At 38.7% G+C, this 18,949-nt stretch overlaps 1 protein-coding gene across 2 annotated transcripts in view; it reads left to right on the forward strand.

Moving 5' to 3' along the window:
- The window catches only part of LOC129105494 (E3 ubiquitin-protein ligase RNF123), a 114,080-nt gene that overhangs the window by 9,669 nt on the left and 85,462 nt on the right, over positions 1-18,949 (forward strand). For both annotated transcript variants that reach the window (XM_054616553.1, XM_054616552.1), the window contains exons 6-24: positions 515-569; positions 836-921; positions 1,178-1,264; positions 1,373-1,440; positions 1,922-2,047; positions 2,304-2,418; positions 3,234-3,338; positions 4,127-4,252; positions 4,475-4,567; positions 4,768-4,841; positions 5,627-5,744; positions 6,459-6,558; positions 7,267-7,328; positions 7,743-7,814; positions 8,567-8,687; positions 9,870-9,971; positions 14,315-14,415; positions 14,829-15,021; positions 15,729-15,874. In XM_054616553.1, the coding sequence (XP_054472528.1) occupies positions 515-569; positions 836-921; positions 1,178-1,264; positions 1,373-1,440; positions 1,922-2,047; positions 2,304-2,418; positions 3,234-3,338; positions 4,127-4,252; positions 4,475-4,567; positions 4,768-4,841; positions 5,627-5,744; positions 6,459-6,558; positions 7,267-7,328; positions 7,743-7,814; positions 8,567-8,687; positions 9,870-9,971; positions 14,315-14,415; positions 14,829-15,021; positions 15,729-15,874 (1,950 nt within the window). The remainder of the gene's footprint in view (positions 1-514; positions 570-835; positions 922-1,177; positions 1,265-1,372; positions 1,441-1,921; positions 2,048-2,303; positions 2,419-3,233; positions 3,339-4,126; positions 4,253-4,474; positions 4,568-4,767; positions 4,842-5,626; positions 5,745-6,458; positions 6,559-7,266; positions 7,329-7,742; positions 7,815-8,566; positions 8,688-9,869; positions 9,972-14,314; positions 14,416-14,828; positions 15,022-15,728; positions 15,875-18,949) is intronic.

The raw sequence follows: 18,949 nt of genomic DNA on the forward strand, positions 1-18,949 counted from the left end.
GTTAAGGGCGTCCCGTCGTCCCTGGGACGGAAACAAATGATCAGGGATGATGAAAAGTACGTTTTGGGACAGTTGCAGGAGGGATGGTAGACCGTGCCTGATAAAACTAAACAAAACAAAACTACAACATTAATCTCTGACAAAGTTGTTTCGACTATCCGTCCCTAAAGCCAGGACTGTGTTGAATGTTTTTGATATTTTATGATTATATTTAATTTTGTATTGTTATAAGTGTGTTTTTGTATCGGCAACATTGGTCATCGTGCTGATATCTGTCTTGGCCAGGACGCTCTTTAAAAATAGATTTTAAAGACTCTCCTTGTTTAATAAAGAAAAAATTAAATAAAAAAAAAAAAAAATAAAATTCTTTCATACATCACGTTGCTTTTGTGCAGGATCATCTGTATTTGTACAAGTAAAGTAAATCATTCAAATAACAGATGTCCTTTGTCTTGTTTCTGCATTAAATGTTTTTTAATTATGCTAATTCTAATTCTTCTTTTTATGATTTTAGGTCATCGGCCACAGCAACTTCAGCTCCATCAGAGCCACCACATGTGTTTATAAAGGTAAATCCTGTCAGCATCGCTTTCAGATGAGTTTCACTGATAATTTGGCCCACATTAAGCTGGTCTAATGTGGTCTAATGTGGTCCGCCACAGTTTCATAATGAACCGAAACACTTCTCAGTCCTCGCAATCGTCCCGGGGCTTCACAGCGAACCTCGCTCGGCCCCCGGCTGATTTGACAGCACAGAATAATGTTTAGTGTCCTTTTTAAAACAACTGCTGTCTAAAAATGTATTACTTAATAGTTTCTGTTATTGTGTCTGCAGGGAAATGGGCCTACGAGGTGCTGATCTCCTCCCAGGGTCTGATGCAGATCGGGTGGTGTACACTCAACTGTCGCTTCAACCAGGAGGTACACACACACACACACACACACACACACACACACACACACACACACACACACACACACACACACACACACACACACACACACACACACACTGCTCATTAGTCTCATGTTCACATAATCCGTTGTCATTTCAGATGTTAGAAAAACATCTATAACAATAAACATACTTTAACATTTCAGTAACGTGCAACCTGAAACACATAATCTGTGTGTGTGTGTGTGGTGTATGTGTTTTAATGTGTGTGTGTGTGGTCAGGAGGGTGTTGGCGACACTCCGGACTCCTACGCTTACGATGGAAACAGAGTGAGAAAGTGGAACGTGACGACCACTAACTACGGAAAGGTGAACGACGATTCAGACGCTAAATTAAAGATGTAGCTCTTTTGGACTTTTATTTAGTTCTGTACTGTCACTTCACCTCGGTGCTGATAGCAGCTTGTGTGTCCTCAGTCGTGGGCCGCTGGAGACATCGTCAGCTGTCTGATAGACCTGGACGAGGGAACCATCACATTCTGCTTGTAAGTAAATAGAACTCAGATATATTCACTTCTAAATCCTCTTCTTTTCTTTCCCCAGAGAGTCAGATCGACACCACTCTCATGTCAGTATGCTAAATAAGAAGCCATAGTTAGTTTAGCTTAGCATAAAGACTGGAAACAAAGGAGAACAGTTAGCTTGGCTCTGTCCAAAGGTAACAACATCCATGTTGTTACCAAAAAAAATGTTTTACTGAGGTTTATGTGCAACATCCTGTCGCCCCTGTAGCCAATCACATTGTGTCCATATTTATAAGGATTATAAAACAACAACACAGAGGCTCCATTAATAAAAATATAATCAGCAGCTGTTGTCTCGTCATTAAGAACATATTTAGATGCACTCAACATTCCTGAAAGAAAAAGACTGTTAACTGCTATCTTCCATCTTGCACATCAGACTTTTCTCAGAGAACTTCTGAATTGTTTACAGTGTAAGTTAGTTTTCTGTGTTTGTCCTCAGGAATGGCCAGTCTCTGGGCACAGCGTTCACCAACATTAAGATGGGTCCGGGCGTCGCTTACTTTCCTGCCATCAGCCTCTCCTTTAAAGAGTCGGTGGCTTTCAACTTTGGCAGCAGACCTCTCAGATATCCTTTTTTTGGCCCACACCGGACAAACGACAGCTCATCTTCAGTGTTTTAACTCTGTTTTATACATTTTAAATGAAAAACAAACTCTATATTAAAATAAAAAGGTCTTCAAAATGTTTTTTGTTTACTAGAACCAATAATATTAATGCACACAGGAGTTTATTGCTTCATTTGTCACCATTGCACTTTATTTCAAACACACCTCTTACGTGTTTACCTGTTCAGTGTTTGTCTTTAACCTGAGTGTGATCACGTACCCTGTGGACGGCTACGTACCCCTCCAGAACCCCCCAACTACAGACCTGATGAAAGCCCACAAACTACTGGGCTACATCAAGAACGTCCTCTCCACTTCCATCGACGCACAGGTATGAACAGGTAGTTTTTACGCAGGTAGGAACAGGTGATCTTTACACAGGTAGAAACAGGTGGTCGGTACACAAGTATGAATAGGTGGTTTGTACACAGGTATGAACAGGTGGTCTGTACACAGGTAGAAACAGGTGGTCTGTACACATATAGGAACAGGTGGTCTTTACATAGGTAGAAACAGGTGGTCTGTACACATATAGGAACAGGTGGTCTTTACATAGGTAGAAACAGGTGGTCTGTACACAGGTAGAAACAGGTGGTCTGTACACATATAGGAACAGGTGGTCTTTACACAGGTATGAACAGGTGGTCAGTACACAGGTAGAAACAGGTGGTCTGTACACATATAGGAACAGGTGGTCTTTACACAGGTAGAAACAGGTGGTATGTACACAGGTAGAAACAGGTAGTCTGTACACATATAGGAACAGGTGGTCTTTACACAGGTAGGAACAGGTGGTCTGTACACAGGTAGGAACAGGTGGTCTGTACACATATAGGAACAGGTGGTCTTTACACAGGTAGGAACAGGTGGTCTGTACACAGGTATGAACAGGTGGTCAGTACACAGGTAGAAACAGGTGGTCTGTACACAGATAGAAACAGGTGGTCTGTACACAGGTAGAAACAGGTGGTCTGTACACAGGTATGAACAGGTGGTCTGTACACAGGTAGAAACAGGTGGTCTGTAAGCAGGTATCTGAATTTCTGAATCTGTCCTCAAATGTCTGTCTCATGTAAGGATGAAGTCAAACATTACGACTTTATCTCCTTTTGAACTGAACTTCTTGTGTTTGTGTCGTGGCTGCAGGAGGAGAGGTTGGTGGAGACGGACTGTTCAGCCTGGAGGCTTCACGGAGAACCGACTGTCCTCGTCACCTTGGCTCACATCTTCAACCACTTCGCTCCACTCATGGTGACGCAACTTTCCAACTTTTGGTCTCGTGTTTACGTGAAAAGTAAAAGTTCTCAATTGCTTTCTGACAATGTTCAGATGGTTCCGTATTTTAATGTGCATTTTTCCCCAAAATAAGTTCCACTAAAAGTTTCATTTTTTTTAATTTTATTTGTGAGAAATCTCCAACTTTCATTTGAAGATGTTGGAAGTTTTTGTGTTACATTTGTATTAATGTTTTATTGTGGTCTCAGAGTAAGGCAGTGAATGGGTTAATGTAGTGTAAGGCTGAGGACAGAGGTCATCAGAGAATGTCATCTTCTTACAGTGTAAAATAATAAGTATTGTTGTTTTTTACGTCAACTAATGAGAGTATTTTAGTTTTTTACAGTGTAAAGTAATGGGAGTATTTTAGTTTTTTACAGTGTAAAGTAATGAGAGTATTGTTTTTTTTTACAGTGTAAAGTAATGAGAGTATTGTTGTTTTTTACAGTGTAAAGTAATGGGAGTATTTTAGTTTTTTACAGTGTAAAGTAATGAGAGTATTGTTGTTTTTTTTACAGTGTAAAGTAATGAGAGTATTGTTAATGTTTTTTTTTTACAGTGTGAAGTAATGAGAGTATTGTTGTTTTTTTACAGTGTAAAGTAATGAGAGTATTGTTGTTTTTTACAGTGTAAAGTAATGGGAGTATTTTAGTTTTTTACAGTGTAAAGTAATGAGAGTATTGTTGTTTTTTACAGTGTAAAGTAATGAGAGTATTGTTGTTTTTTACAGTGTAAAGTAATGAGAGTATTGTTGTTTTTTACAGTGTAAAGTGTACCTGGTGGAGGACGTGCTGATGAACTTCCTGTTGGGGATTCTGGAGGGAGGAGGTTCAGTAGATGAACACCAGCTCATACAGCAGCTTCTGGATCTCTTCTGGCTGCTGATGGAGGTAAAAACACCAAAGAATCCAGTCAGAACCAGATTCCAAAACAAAAGTGAGGCAGCCAGAGGTCTTCTGACAGTCTGACTCTCCTCTGACAAAGCTCAAAGGTCACAGTGCCACTTTGAAGTCATTCAACAGATGATTTAATAGAAGTCTGTCTGTCTGTCTGTCTGTCTGTCTGTCTGTCTGTCTGTCTGTCTGTCTGTCTGTCTGTCTGTCTCTCTGCAGGACTATGAAGTGAACGAGTGTCTGAAGCAGCTGATGATGTCTCTCCTGAGGGCCTACAGATTCTCCCCCATCATCCCCGATCTGGGCTTCCAGGTAGGACCAACATCAGGGATTAGTACTTTCACTTATAACAGAGTATTTTTATTTTGTGGTATTAGTACTTTCTTAAAGCTCAAGTAAAAGTAAATGAAATGTGTCAAATATACAATTTGACAAAAAAAACAAAACACTTGCTTGTTTCTCCTCCAACTTAAACAGATGTTTTCTTCTTTATTGGGTTTGTGTGTTTTCAGATCCACTACCTGCGTTTGACCACGGCCATCCTGCACCACGAGAAGTCCAGGAAGTACCTGCTCAACAACGTCTTATATCCTTCTGTTGTTACTGACGCCTCTTAAAGGGATAGTTCGGGTCTTTTGAAGTGCGGTTCTAAGAGATTCTTCTCCATAGTCTGTACCAGCAAAGAAGTAAAGCAACGTACTGCTGTGGACGGCTTTTAAATCAATATCAGTCTATGTTTTATGATATATTTAGAATATTTTCACCTCTTCTACATTTCTGACGGGGAACTGAAGCAATTATCTATGCTTTCATCCAAAACCAACAGACTCCATTGACAAAAACAGTAATTTTACCTCTTGGAACATGTACGTTTCCTGGATCAGTTAGTTTAAAAGTTGTGTTTACAAGATTTAATTTCAGGACAACAAACATTTTTCAACGAATTCGGAAAATAAATGGATAAATGTGACATTAGATGTTATATTTCTGGGTATTTTTTATCATATAAAAGTGTGGAATTAAAGGGCTGTTTTAGTTTGGTTGAAGGCAAATTCCTAAATCTGAGTTTGTTTAAATGAGGCCATAATGTCCCATAATATTTTCTGATGTTATATATAAATCTGCTCATCCATGCCAAGATGTGCTATAAACATTTAGGGGGCACCTGATAAACTTTGTAGATTCATTTAAACTTCTTCAGGGCAATAATCTTCATCTTTTAAAGGCATTTTTTACTAAAACCAGAAAACTCTGTTGGACAGAAGAGAATCAGCGCAAACGTCATCATCCATTTTCGCTTAACAAAACATCACGACTGCTTAACAAATCATCTTCACACCATCACCAATGTTCTCCTTAACAGAAGTTCACGTTCGATGTTCTGCGTTCGGTCGTGTTCTTCTACATCAAGACCCCTCTGAGAGTGAAGGAGGCGGGGCTAGAGGAGCTCATCCCGACCACCTGGTGGCCCACGCACTTCGACAAGGAGGTAAAAAAAACAAAAACTGCTTCTCGTCCAACCTCAGGTGACCTTAAAACTGATCGGGGGGTTTATATTTATCAGACGTCTCAGAGGACGGATTGAGTCTCAACTGGAGACAAATAGTTTTTAAGGAGTAAAACTTCTACTGCTAAACAACTTCATCACCTGAAATGACTCCTCTCTGGTGTTTATTAGAGCCGCAGCAGATGGAGGTCACACGGCAGATTCATCAATCGAAAGGAAATGATTCTGCAAAAATGTAACATTATTAATGGACGTTGTGGACGATTTATAAAAATGTTGAAACAAGGATTTATTTTGTCAGAAGCAACAATTATTTTTTGAGTACTTCATTAATTTATATTGAAAGATGGCGGAGCAATATTTAGGATATATGGTCATATTGTCTCACTGAGGTTAAAGAGAGATCAGGTTAATTCATTTTCACGTCTTTTGTGTTTGAGACTGATTACTTCACATCTGCACCTGGAACTTTAGGCGTCATGTGAGAATTGAATTTTCTCCTTAAGGTTCTCTCTGGGCTTTGTTTTAATTTTTATGATTTTATTGGCATATTTCAGCAACTCATTTGGGGCTAAAAAGTTAGTTAATTGGGGTTATGTTCAGTGATGACTGTGGCGAAGGCAGATAAGGCCGACTCATAACATGAATACTGATTAACTTAATGTTTTCACTGTTTACTCGTTTATTTTTTATCAGGGGAAAGATGAGCGGGAACCAAAAGACGAAAGTGCAGACGAGCGACTGAGACGAAGAGCGTACGAGAGAGGCTGTCAGAGACTGAAGAAGAGGATCGAAGGTGATACTTACCCTTTAAGGATTAACACACTTCATTGTCCAGCTGGATATTTTATTTTTTTCCTTTATTACACACAGCAGGGCTCGTAAAAACTGTCCTCATAGTTTCTGTGTGATATAATCTTTTTATTTGTAGTTTAAATTCGTTGTGGAGTACTTTAGATTTAGTTTGACTGATTTAAAACCAGTAATCTGTCTGAACTCCAGTTAATCTTTAGTGTTTATAAAGTGAATGAAAACCAACCTCAAACCAGTAACCAAGTACATTTACTTAAATACTATACTCAAGTAAAGTGTCGAGGTACATGTACTTTACTTGAGTATTTCAATTTCATTACATTTTCTACTTCTGCTCCACTTCATCTTACAAATAATAGTACTTTAACTTATAGCAGAATATTTTTATTGTGTGGTTTCAGTACTTTTACTTATAGCAGAGTATTTTTATTGTGTGGTTTCAGTACTTTAACTTGTAACAGAGTATTTTTATTGTGTGGTTTAGTACTTTTACTTGTAACAGAGTATTTTTACTGTGTGGTTTCAGTACTTTAACTTGTAACAGAGTATTTTTACTGTGTGGTTTCAGTACTTTAACTTGTAACAGAGTATTTTTATTGTGATTTAGTACTTTTACTTGTAACAGAGTATTTTTACTGTGTGGTATTAGTACTTGTACATCCCGCTGAACTCTCTTCTGATCTCTTCTCAGTGGTGGAAGAGTTGCAGGTTCAGATCCTGAAGTTGCTGCTCAATAACAAAGACAAAACTACGGTATGTACTGCTGATATTGTGTTTATTATGACCTTTACAGCTGTGACGTTGATCAAGGAGCAGCTGATTGACAGGTCAATTATATGGTCCACAGTGTCTCTTGTTATTGTAAAACGCTTGGTTGGCGTCTGCTTGATTAGATGTTCAGATACTGACTCAACAGCGGTGTTCTGATAATGTACTCGACTGCCTCTCCACACCACGGTGACATCAAAGTGATTACAGATTCCCTGTGAGGTTTCCTGATCTGTAGTGTGGATCACATCCTCTTATCTGTGACTTGATGTTTAATTAACGTTGGTCACAGGTGAGGAGGTCTTTTTCTTCTTCTGCCTAACTGTCTCCTTTGAGTTGACATTGTGTGTAAGTTTTATATCTCAACCTTTTAGTTTTCTTTCTCCGTGTCTCTCTCAGGGAGAAGCCTCTCGCTACATCTTCCTCAATAAATTCCGGAAGTTTCTCCAAGAAAATGCCAGCAACAGAGGGGTAAGAAAATAACTCAATAACTAATAATCTAATAATTAAGCTTATAATCACACCCATATGTCACTTGGCTCTTTGGATTTTATATTTTAAAATATTTTTTAATATTACTTCATAAACTTTTAATTATTATTTTTTTTATCTGTTTATTTTCTAAAGTTTCACTATGTATCTGTACTTATTCTGCTGCCATTTCCCTTCTGGGGATCAGTGAAGGTTTATATTAGATGACAACTATTGCTAAGTTATTGATTTGTCACGTTTTGTGTAATGCTGTTAAAGATTTATCAGATAATCAATCCTGTTCTTTGAACTGGGAATGTGAAATGTGAATATTTTCAGCTGTTTTTGTTTGTTTTCTATCTCAGTAAATAAGAAATCTTTGGTATTGAAATCTATTAAACTGAGATTAGCGTTTTCACTGTTTGCTTTCATCTCTAATCATATTTGTAATCGGCTATTAAAGAGTCAGATATGATGGTCAGGTGAGAAGAGGTCTCTTTCACACCTGCAGTTCCTTTGGACCAGACATTAACGTCCTATGTTGTCTCTTAGTTCTGGTCCGGTTCCACAGGAAGTCACATGACTGTCACATGACTCTTTCATTGGCCAGTACTGAACAACATGGGGATCATATTACGTGTCCCAGTGCTTCAGTAGCTCCAGTTTTTGGTTTAAGTCAAGAAAGCACGCATATTTTTACATAAAATATTTGTGTATATAAATGTGTGTGTGTGCTTTGTGTGTCGGAGCAGCACCCTACAGCTCTGTGCCCTCCTGAGTACATGGTGTGTTTCCTCCACCGCCTCATAACGGCGGTGAGAGCCAGCTGGGACGACAGCAGCAGGAAGAGTCCGAGCAACATCAGCAGCGAAGGTACAACCTCCAAGTTTTATTAGTACGAGACATTTAAGCTTTGTTAACGTCTTTGTGACTCGTCAGGTCTGGTCTCAGGGAGAGGAGAGTAACACAAGGTCCTTTCTATATATAGAGAACTAGAGACTGAGACCATAAACTCATGTTTACAATGTTTACTGAGGGAATAAATCAAGAGAGAAGTAGAGTCATTTTCTCATAGACTTCTATACAACCAGAGGAGTCGCCCCCTGATGGACACTAGAGAGAATGCAGCTTTAAGACACTTCTGCATGCTCAGTGAGCTTGTGCGTTAACAAATAGTAAACAATAGCAAAGCAAAGGCTAATTATTTCTTTATATATATACAAATTTAATATTTGGGGCTATGGGGAAAACGGAAATTGACTCATGTATGTGGACGGAAGGCACAGTGGAGTTGCTGCAAATTTTATAAGGCGATAAAAGCCCAAGAAAATGTTGATTGGGAGTCTTGTTTTAGGAAATATTCAGACATCTTGATGGCTTTAAGGAACAGTCTGCTGCCAGAAAAGACTCAGAGAAGGTGGGGAAATGGGCATGTGACCTAAAACTCTGTTTGCATGAGAGGCGGAAATGTATCTGAAAATATCTGAGATCTCCTCAGAGAGAAAGAGAAGAAAAAAGCATTTACTCAGAATTTATTCTAGCAATTGATTGACTTGCAACATATTTGCAGGATAAAAAGAAAATTACAGGAAAAAAGGTTAATTACAGGCCTTTACAGACCCGGGGAGTTTATATTCCATAATTTTTCACGTCGTTATATTTTCACGACCCGTTGTTTGTGCCATTTTCCAGCACGAATAATTAAATCAACCAATTACATCATGTCTATATTTATAGGGACTATGAAAACAACAACACAGAGGCTCCGTGGCAAACTTTATAACTGCCTTCAACTAGATGAATATAACGACTTCAATCTTTTAATGAAATCTTTTTAATGAAATATCAGGAAGAACAAGCCAACCAGCCCTGAATAGAAACAAATCCACAACATTACAACACTATACTATAATTGAAACAAAGACGTTTTTTCCGGCTGTTCAAAAGCACAATTTCTTTAGGTTAATCTCAATCACGGAAACTACCATTAAGGACGATGAAGGTCTTCGTTTACCCTGATCCACTTCTAACCCCCTGTGTTGTCTCCCCCTCCAGAGGCCTACGTCCCCCCTCAGCTCTTCTACAACGGGAAGGTGGACTACTTTGACCTGCAGAGACTTGGGGGGCTCCTGTCCCACCTGAAGAAATCACTCAAAGGTTGGTACGGTCGGGGTTTGAGTCTGATATACTTACCTAAATCACACAGCTGCCCATTGCGCATACAAATCTGTTCAGTATATATAATAAAAGGTATTATATACACAACAGCAGCAGATGTGAATGTTGATTAGAGTCACATTTAAATAACTAATATTTTTCACGTGCTACTTGATCCAAGTACTTATTCTCCTGATTACAAATATTCATTTTAAATGATTGATCTGATATGACTGTGAGTTTTGAAGTAGGGTTATAAGGGTTATATTTAGTCAGTGTATGCAGTAGAGCAATGTTCAGTATTTAAGCAAACTAAAACAAACGCAGAACAAACAATAAATCAATAACAGTTTAAGCTATATTTAAGATATTATCGCCGTTTTCCTTGCCTTGAGACAACATATAGTCCGCCTCAGTTCTCCGTCTGAAATATAGTTATCTACGCTCTCGCTAAAGCTACCAGATTCCATTGGAAAAAAAACAGTAATTTAACCTCACAGAATCTTAACTAACCAAAGTCGCACATTAAAAACAATATTTTATGTTGGTTATAGTTGTGCCATTTTTGTGCTGGTTTATAGTTTTAACATTAGTGAGTAAGGTGGCTCTTACATTTGTTGACTTCATCTGCATTTTTCTTCGGCAACACAGCTCTCGTCCTTAATGCCGTAAAAGCTGCCTGTCACTGTTTTGTTAGTAGTAGCGCACCCTGCTGGAAAAACTACGTGATGACAGACCGTATTTCTGAATTACTCCAGCAGCACTTACTATTTTAGATTCTTTAAAAGCTGAGGTACTTCAGTATTTCCATTTTCTGCTACTTTCAACTTCTCCTCTGCTACATCTCAGAGGTACATATTGTACTTTTTACTGTGCTACATCTCAGAGGTAAATATTGTACTTTTAAGCACAACTACATTTGTCTGACAGCTTTAGTAACTTTTTAGATGAAACCATTTTTATCCCCTTCCTGTCCAGTGAAAACCACAAACCTCCAGATGTGTTGATGTTGAAAGTTTGTGATACAATTTGGTGACTTATGATTAAAGTAATTTTTTGCTTAAACGTTAAAATTACAAAAAATAAAGCTACTTACTTACGCTAAAATGTGAACATTTAATTTAAACAAGAATCAGAAAACTAACTAAACTGACTAACAGCATAAACATTGTTTTTAATCTTTCAAAATAGTTCTTCAATCTCTCAAAATACTCCAACAAAATATTCAGTAAAAAGTCCCATTTGACCAAACTTTGTATTGAAATGATGTCAGCCAGCTACAGTCAATCATCTCAGACTTTTGAATCTTGTCTGAAAAATGTTGCCGAATGTAACACGTTCCCCAATTCTCTATCTAACAATATGTTTAGTTCACAAACAACTGTTTTCATTTTGATACAAAAAAACTGAAATGTTACAAAAGTAAACGACTTTCAGATGTGTAAGTGCAAGTCTAGAAGGCAAACATTTAGATGTTCCATTTTGTTTCTAACTCTCCCAAAACAAATCCCTTTCTACATCCACACACTTTAATTTTTACAATACAGTACAGAACATATCTGCATCTAATCTGCTTTATTTTAGCTGTTTCACATTTAAAAGATGCCGTGATCATTACGATACTGAATCTGAATTAAAGTGTTAAAAAGGCTGTTTTCAGCTTCACAGGGTTAATGTGACCTTGATGAAGAGGAGGATGACTGTGGCTGAGCTCCACTAGAGGGAGGAATCGCTTTGTGTTACAAACAAGTTTATACACTGAGATATAATGAACAATTTGACTTGTTGTTTAAAGGTTTTATTTAGTTTTTTTCTATATTTCATTAGAAAACATAAACTTTTCTGTCCAATCTGGTTTGTTTACACTCTTCTAAATGCCTAAACTTGTGCAACCAGAAAGTTGTCATATTGAAGCTGAAGTCATTTAACAAGGATTCATGTATTATTAATAGGTTTCATGGGTCGGGAGGCGGTCAGGTTACTCAGGAGACTGGCAGCTGTGTAAATATTCAATTAAGAAAAATACAAAACACAGTGGATGAAGGTTTTTTTTTTTTTTTACCCGTGTGGAGGCTCTGCTGTGTTTGCTTGTTGCTGTCGTCAGCAGATGTGTGAGGCAGCTGTGTAATGTGGATTGATAATCCCTCAGCAGAATCACTGGACCAGCAATACGCTGCTCATTCAGTGCCAAAGGAGACCGAGTGGTACGGCTGGAATCAATTACCTGCGACGAAAGGCTCATTTCGATTTCCCCAGAGGTAGAGCTGCTCCTCAGCGTCATTCAGAGGAGCCGTGAGGGAGGCCGCTTTATCACCAGTCCCTCACAAGGCAGCCGTCTGAACAGCGAGGAACTTTACAGCTGAGAACATCAAAAAAAGTCTGTTCTACTTCAGCGCGAGGCTTCTTCTGAAACGGTCTCAAACCGGGATGGCTCGGCTCAAATGCACAAACCAATACAGCCCTAATGTTTATAAATGTAACACAAGGCGTGGCGATATGGAGAAAATCAAATATCACAATATTTATGACCATCGAGGCGATGTCAGTATTGCAACAATACTGTTGGGCAGACTATTGGTGCTTTCACAAAATATTTACAAAATTTGATTTTTGATATAATCAGAAGCTAATGTGGATATAATCATTAAGATGAAAAGCGGATAATAGAACAGCTAGAACAGTCTGGTGAGTTCAGAAAATGACATCACTTTACTGTAATGCAGCCGTTAAAACTAGAAACAGACGACACTTTGATATTTTATCCGTATGTTGCTCAGTCCTATTACAACTTTTATCACAGAATGATTAATGGGGAAAACAATCTGCCGATTTGTTGATGAAGTAAATGTATTATTGAAATCAATTGGTATTTGCGTGTACAGTTTCTACTGACTACAGAGAGACAAAAACAACCAAAAAAGAACACAAATAATTACAAATAGATGCAAAACTACCACAAATACACAAATTACAAAGAGATGCAAAACTATAAAAACGACCTCAAAGACATAAAGTAGTAGAAACAAAAATCAATCTTAAGAGACACAAAATGACTACAAAGACACCAAAACAGTACAAAGAAATTCAAAATGACAACAAATAACTTCACAGATGCAAAAGAACCACAACCCCCCCATAAAACAAATACAGGAACATGCAAACTAAAAAAGATTTAGAGACATAAAAGATTCATTCAAAATTACCACAAAAAGACGCAAACCGACTTTAAAGATACAAAAACAATCACAAAGAGACTCAAACAGACTTTTTTTTAGTGCTTTTATTTATCCTAAATGATTTAAAGTCTGTGTGTAGATGGAATATTGGGTTTGTCGGTGTGTTCACTCACTGAACTTTCACTCTTCACACTTTCTTTCTCCCATTTTCATCCACCTTTTCTGTTCTCTCTCTTCATCAATCCCTCTTTTATTCCTCATCAGTATTTTTTTTTGTCCAGCCAGCACCTCTGTACCTGTTTTTTAATCAGGGCTTGATTCACAGCCGCCGTCACTCAGCTCTGTAAATCACAGGGGGCCGTTCATCACCCGCTGGCTGCTCTCATGATGTTTTGTCATCCGTTGTTAACCCACGCGTGACCTCATTTATCGATTAGCTGACTAATCGATTTGATTGATTGCAAGGCAGGGCCTATTTTTTAAATTTATTTTTTTGCAATCTGCATACAGTACACGTGAGAAGGAGGAAGTGCGCACAATGCAGCTTCTGTTAGAATCGTAGCTCTACGGATGCTAACATCAGTCCGCCACTTTGGTCCAGACTGAAACAACAACATGAGGGTGCATGGTGATGAAACGTGGTTCATCATTCATGGTCTCCTCAGGACGAACACTGATTTTTCATGTAGCAACATCATCAGGTCAATATTTCTCTCTCTGATGTCAAACATGAATAAAAATCAACTTTAGTAATCATAGAAAAAAGACGCTGCAGAACTTGCCTGAAAATCGTTTTAAAGTTTTCTTCAGTATCAAAGGAATCCAGTGATAGTTGTCAGTACTGGTTCACTACAAACAGGAGCTTCTTATACATAATTCAGCATATTTTTAATAGAGACAGTTTGACTAAATGTCTTTATTCTGTCTTACTTTGAGTAAGGCCTTTTATAAACCGGAACCTTTGTCAGACTTTTGGAGTTTCAGAGTGACGTCCGCCTGCTTTTTGATGTATCTTTCTTTCATGGTCAGTTTTTAGTCTTGTGTTTTTCTGAGTCATACTGATGCAATGGTGGTTCAGACCTTTCTCTCACTCTTTTAGTATAAGTCAGATTTGCTATTTTTATTCATTTTAATGTGTTGAACGTCTCTTTTTTTCATTTCTACCAGATGACTTGGCGAGTAAAGCCAACATCATCATCGACCCTGCAGAGATCCAGGCCACGTCTATGGATGACCTGGATGAGGACGAGGAGAGCGGAGCAGCTCAGGTTTCCTGTTCTTTCAATTCACTCTCCTATCATTTATTTTTTTGACATTTTGGAAATAAAAGAGCCCTGCGACAGACTGGCGAACTGTCCAGGGTGTACCCTGCCTTCGCCCATTGACAGCTGGGATCGGCTCCAGCACCCCTGCGACCCTTAACTGGATAAGCAGGTTACGGAAAATGGATGGATGGAAATAAAAGACATGCAATAATAAATATTATGTTTTAAAAATGTTTTAAATTTAATAACAATGATAAACAATGACTTTTCTTCTCCGAAACTCTGAGACAAATGTTTCAAGTTCAACACTTGTATTGTAGTTTTTAGGACAATCTAATGAGCAAAAACACACATGTTGATGGAACTCAACAGCTTCTCATGATTTTAATAATTAATCTGTGTTTCTTTAACGACAGAGGCCGTTTGGTGCGGCGGCGATGGGCGGGGCTCTGGCTCGGCCCAGCTGGTTGAGCTCTCCCACTCTGGGCCGAGCCAACCGCTTCCTGAGCACGGCCGCCGTCAGCCTCATGACCCCCAGACGACCCCTCACGCAGCCGGAGAAAGTGAAGGTCCGCACCCTCGCCGTGGAGCAGAGGACCGAGGAGGACAGTGAGTCATTGAACACATCACGCCGACTGGTCGACTCGTCCCGACTTTTAACTCTAAAACCACGGGATACATTTCCCATAATGCAGCTGGATAGATTCATTAGCCTGATTAAACTTCAGCTGTGTAACTTAAATAGTTTTATTTGATTTTGCAGGAGCCCGTTGACAGGCATTCATTTTCTCGTTCTCTTATGTAGATCATAGAGAGGCACGAGTGTTAAATTAAGACTTTACTCGTGCTAATCCCTACTTTCTTTTATTGATTTGGAATACTTGACAACAATCTCCATCATATGATATCAAGACATTTATATCCGTCACAATGTAGTATTTAAACATAACGCATTTGTTCTCTGATGGTGAACATTTATTCCAGTATTTCCTGGATTCAGAATGATTTATCGTCCTATAAACATTTTGGGCAGTGTGCAGCGTTATCAGCCTCACATGTATCTTCATATTGATTTAATATTATTATTGCTGCCTTAATCATCCAAATTCAACATTTCAACAGCTCCAGTTTTATTCTCCTGAGAGTCCACAGACTATTATTGACTTGTGTAGAAAGTCTTAATTAAGCCAGTGTGAATATATTATTTATTTATTAGTATCCAGAGCTGCTGGGTACAAAATAACAATCAACCTCAGCATTGAATTGTTTGTCAACTTTTCTTTCTTTCTCTCTCTCCCCCTCTCTTCAACCTGAAGTCGAGGGAAGCCATGGTAACGACGGCCTGTTGCTGGGGCGACCGCTGGAGGAGCCCGATCAGCTAATGGCGGACAAGTCCCTGCTGGAGATTGTTGACGGCATCGTGATGATGTACAACCTGAGCGTCCATCAGCAGCTGGGAAAGGTGAGTTTGTGCGTCTGCTCTCTGTTTGTCGTAGGATTTATGAGAGTTGGATTTGCATGTCAAACTATAATAAACATTTCCTAACTTTCAAGTGTTTGTGGCTGAATAATACTTTATGAGGCCTTGCTTTTGAAGGTGATTATTTATAGCCGGGCTGCATTTATACAGAACATATATATTATATTATGTGAGGTGACCATCTGGCGGGAGACAAACACAAAAGGTTAATGTTGTATATTTTATTCATATGTGATAATCTGACCTTCATATAGAGACTACGATAAACTCTCAACATTGATCGTAAAGTCATCGTGTCATCTCCTGCATGCTGACTGAATACATTCTTACTTCTATCAGGATGAAACATGTGAAAAAAATAACTAAACCGCTTTTGTCAGCTGACCACCAAATGTATATGTGTATTTAACAATGTTGTTGATGAGAATCAGAAGCTGTTTATTGCCAAGTACGTTACACATTCAACGAATTTTGCAAGGTGATTAATTGGTGCGTACAGTAAATAAAAAAACCCAGTGCAATAAAAAAATGATTATTTAAAAAATAGAAATATGAAAATATACAATAAAATACCGTAAAGAAATAAGAGTATGTTAAAACAGGTATATTATATTATTAAAGTGTCAACCGGTATATTATATTATTACCCTTTTTAAAACGGGTCAAAATCTAGACATTTTAGTTTGAAGTATTTGAATATATATTATCTAAATATGCATAGCGACTACCCTCTAGTGTTTTAAACCCAGCTAATGCACTTGAATTGTGCTGTTGGCTGATCTGGAGCCAGCTTTCATCATTCACTAACACCCGCGCCCTCCTATAAAACCAACGTCTTCCGATTATGTAGATTTTACAGGGACTAGTATTAATGAAGAGCACCCCCTTTCAATTAGCATGTAAACTCAAATTCACAAATGTTTATTAGAGTTTAAGAGTTCATATTTTGTCACTCAAACAGGCCGTTTACAGCACTCTTACACTAACAATAATAATAACAATTGTCAGCTTGCTACAGATTAGCTTTAGCGACTAGCATTAGCCATTAGCAATAGCGATAAGCGTTAGTGATCGGTATAAGCTAACTGAAAGGGTAACGGCTATCATGAAAAGTCATTTAAAAACAGAACAATCTGGCTTAATGTTAAACAAACGTAGAACAAGCCCAGCAATTAAATGTGGAAGTTTATAATATTCCTTAACTGTAGCATGAAATCATGGTGGAATTAGCTAGCGAGTGAGCTAACTAGCCAGCCCCTCAATGAGTATAATCGAGCAACGTAATGCTCTTGTCACAGCGTAGGAGAAGCACATTGCTGTCGCCAGACATTCAGTAACTGATTCACCAGGTTTTGTAAAGTGCTGATGTCTTTATTTCAAGTCCACAGAAAAGAGAAAGAAGTCGTGAGCTGTGATTGTAAAACTTCACTGGTTACAGAAAATGAGCCGGCACATTGTGATTGCACATTTTAGATGCTTTTATTTTTTATTTTCCAGGGTAGAGGCACTTAAGCCCAAACTCTGGGCTTTAGTTACACTTCAAGTGTTTTTCATGTGATTGTAGCCTCTGTGGGGTTTTTCTTTTAGAAAACGAGACGAAAGACAATCTCGTTGAGAGTTGGTGCAGTCTGTTCCACTGCTCACTCCTCTCTTTATGGACAACATTCACCCACATCAGCTGGTTCAGTATCAGATTCATCTCCCCTCCGTCGCTTTTCCTGCAAACTGTCTAAAGATCATCCGATCTGTGGGATGAGAGCTGCCACCGTCTGATCCTTCGTGCTTTTCGAAACCGTATCATTCACTTGGATGTGAGAGAAAACTGAGACCTGTTTTCGAACAGCAATGTTGTAGTTTATGTAGTCTGTCTAACGAGTGAGCGAAGAAAAAGGTTTTATATTTCTTTAAGGTCCTTTCCATAATGTTTTCAGACGCTTATGATAACAGTCTGAGTCTGGCGTTGGCAACAACAAGCACTTTTAGAGGACGCCTAACATTGCATCCCGTTAAGCTGCTGTCTTTTTCAGCGTTCTCCATCAATACTGGACCATTTTCCAAAAGTGTTGTCACCAAAAGTCCCTCGGACACAAAAAACATGAAAACACACAGCTGTTTAAACACAGACTGGCGTGATTGGCTCTGGTTCCTCAGTGACAGCAGTGATTGGTCTTTATTTTATGGGTTGAGTCACACAGAGGGGATGACATGGTTATGATCAGTGAATCTTTATTAACCCCCTGTGAAGCCGTCTGATCTCTTCACCCGACCTTTCCCAAACTGCAGCCGTGCTTGTGAATAATGTGTTTGCATAAAACATCATAAATGTCTATCTGGTTTATGCGGGTTTTTTTGTGGTCCTTTTCCCCTTCTCCCTGCTGCCTGTGATTGGTTCATCTCTTTTTATTTTCCTTTTCATCTCAAACTAATCCCCACAGTTTCTGCTCCGCTGTTGAATCGGAGATTGCTTCGACCTCTTCACCTCTCTGTTATTGTCGCGTCCCTTTTTTCTAATTTAGAAATACAAACCCACCAGTGCCGGACGTCGACCGCAGCCTTTATAGCTTGTTGTGTTGTCGGATATATTGCTCTATCGGTTCCTCGGAAATGTGCCGTTTGATGTTTTGTATCGTATGTTGTTTTTTTTATAATGATTTTTGATTGGTCATCATCTCAGCAGACTGTTGTGATTAGATGTTCCACATATATATGAATCAAAAACCTTTCAGCATCGTGCTCGGCGAAGTGTTTTTACTTCAGTGGGAAGTTTTAATATATTCTGTGAAGTAGAGAAGTGTTGTGTGTTTGTGTGTGGTTTTCTAGGCCTACATGCACCACTGGTTTCTGGTATACAGGTGAAGGTGCGCCACTGGTTTCTGATTTTTACACTTGACCCCACTCGACTAGTTTCTGGTTGTAATGCTGACGTAGCTCCACTGGTTCCTGGTTTTAGAGTTGATGTTGCTCCACTGGTTTATGGTTGTAAAGCTGACATTGCACCACTGGTTTCTGGTTGTACAGTGGGGGGTTGCTCCACTGGTTTATGGTTGCAATGCGGAC

Source organism: Anoplopoma fimbria, chromosome 17 (assembly GCF_027596085.1).
Source record: "Anoplopoma fimbria isolate UVic2021 breed Golden Eagle Sablefish chromosome 17, Afim_UVic_2022, whole genome shotgun sequence".
NCBI lineage: Eukaryota > Metazoa > Chordata > Actinopteri > Perciformes > Anoplopomatidae > Anoplopoma > Anoplopoma fimbria.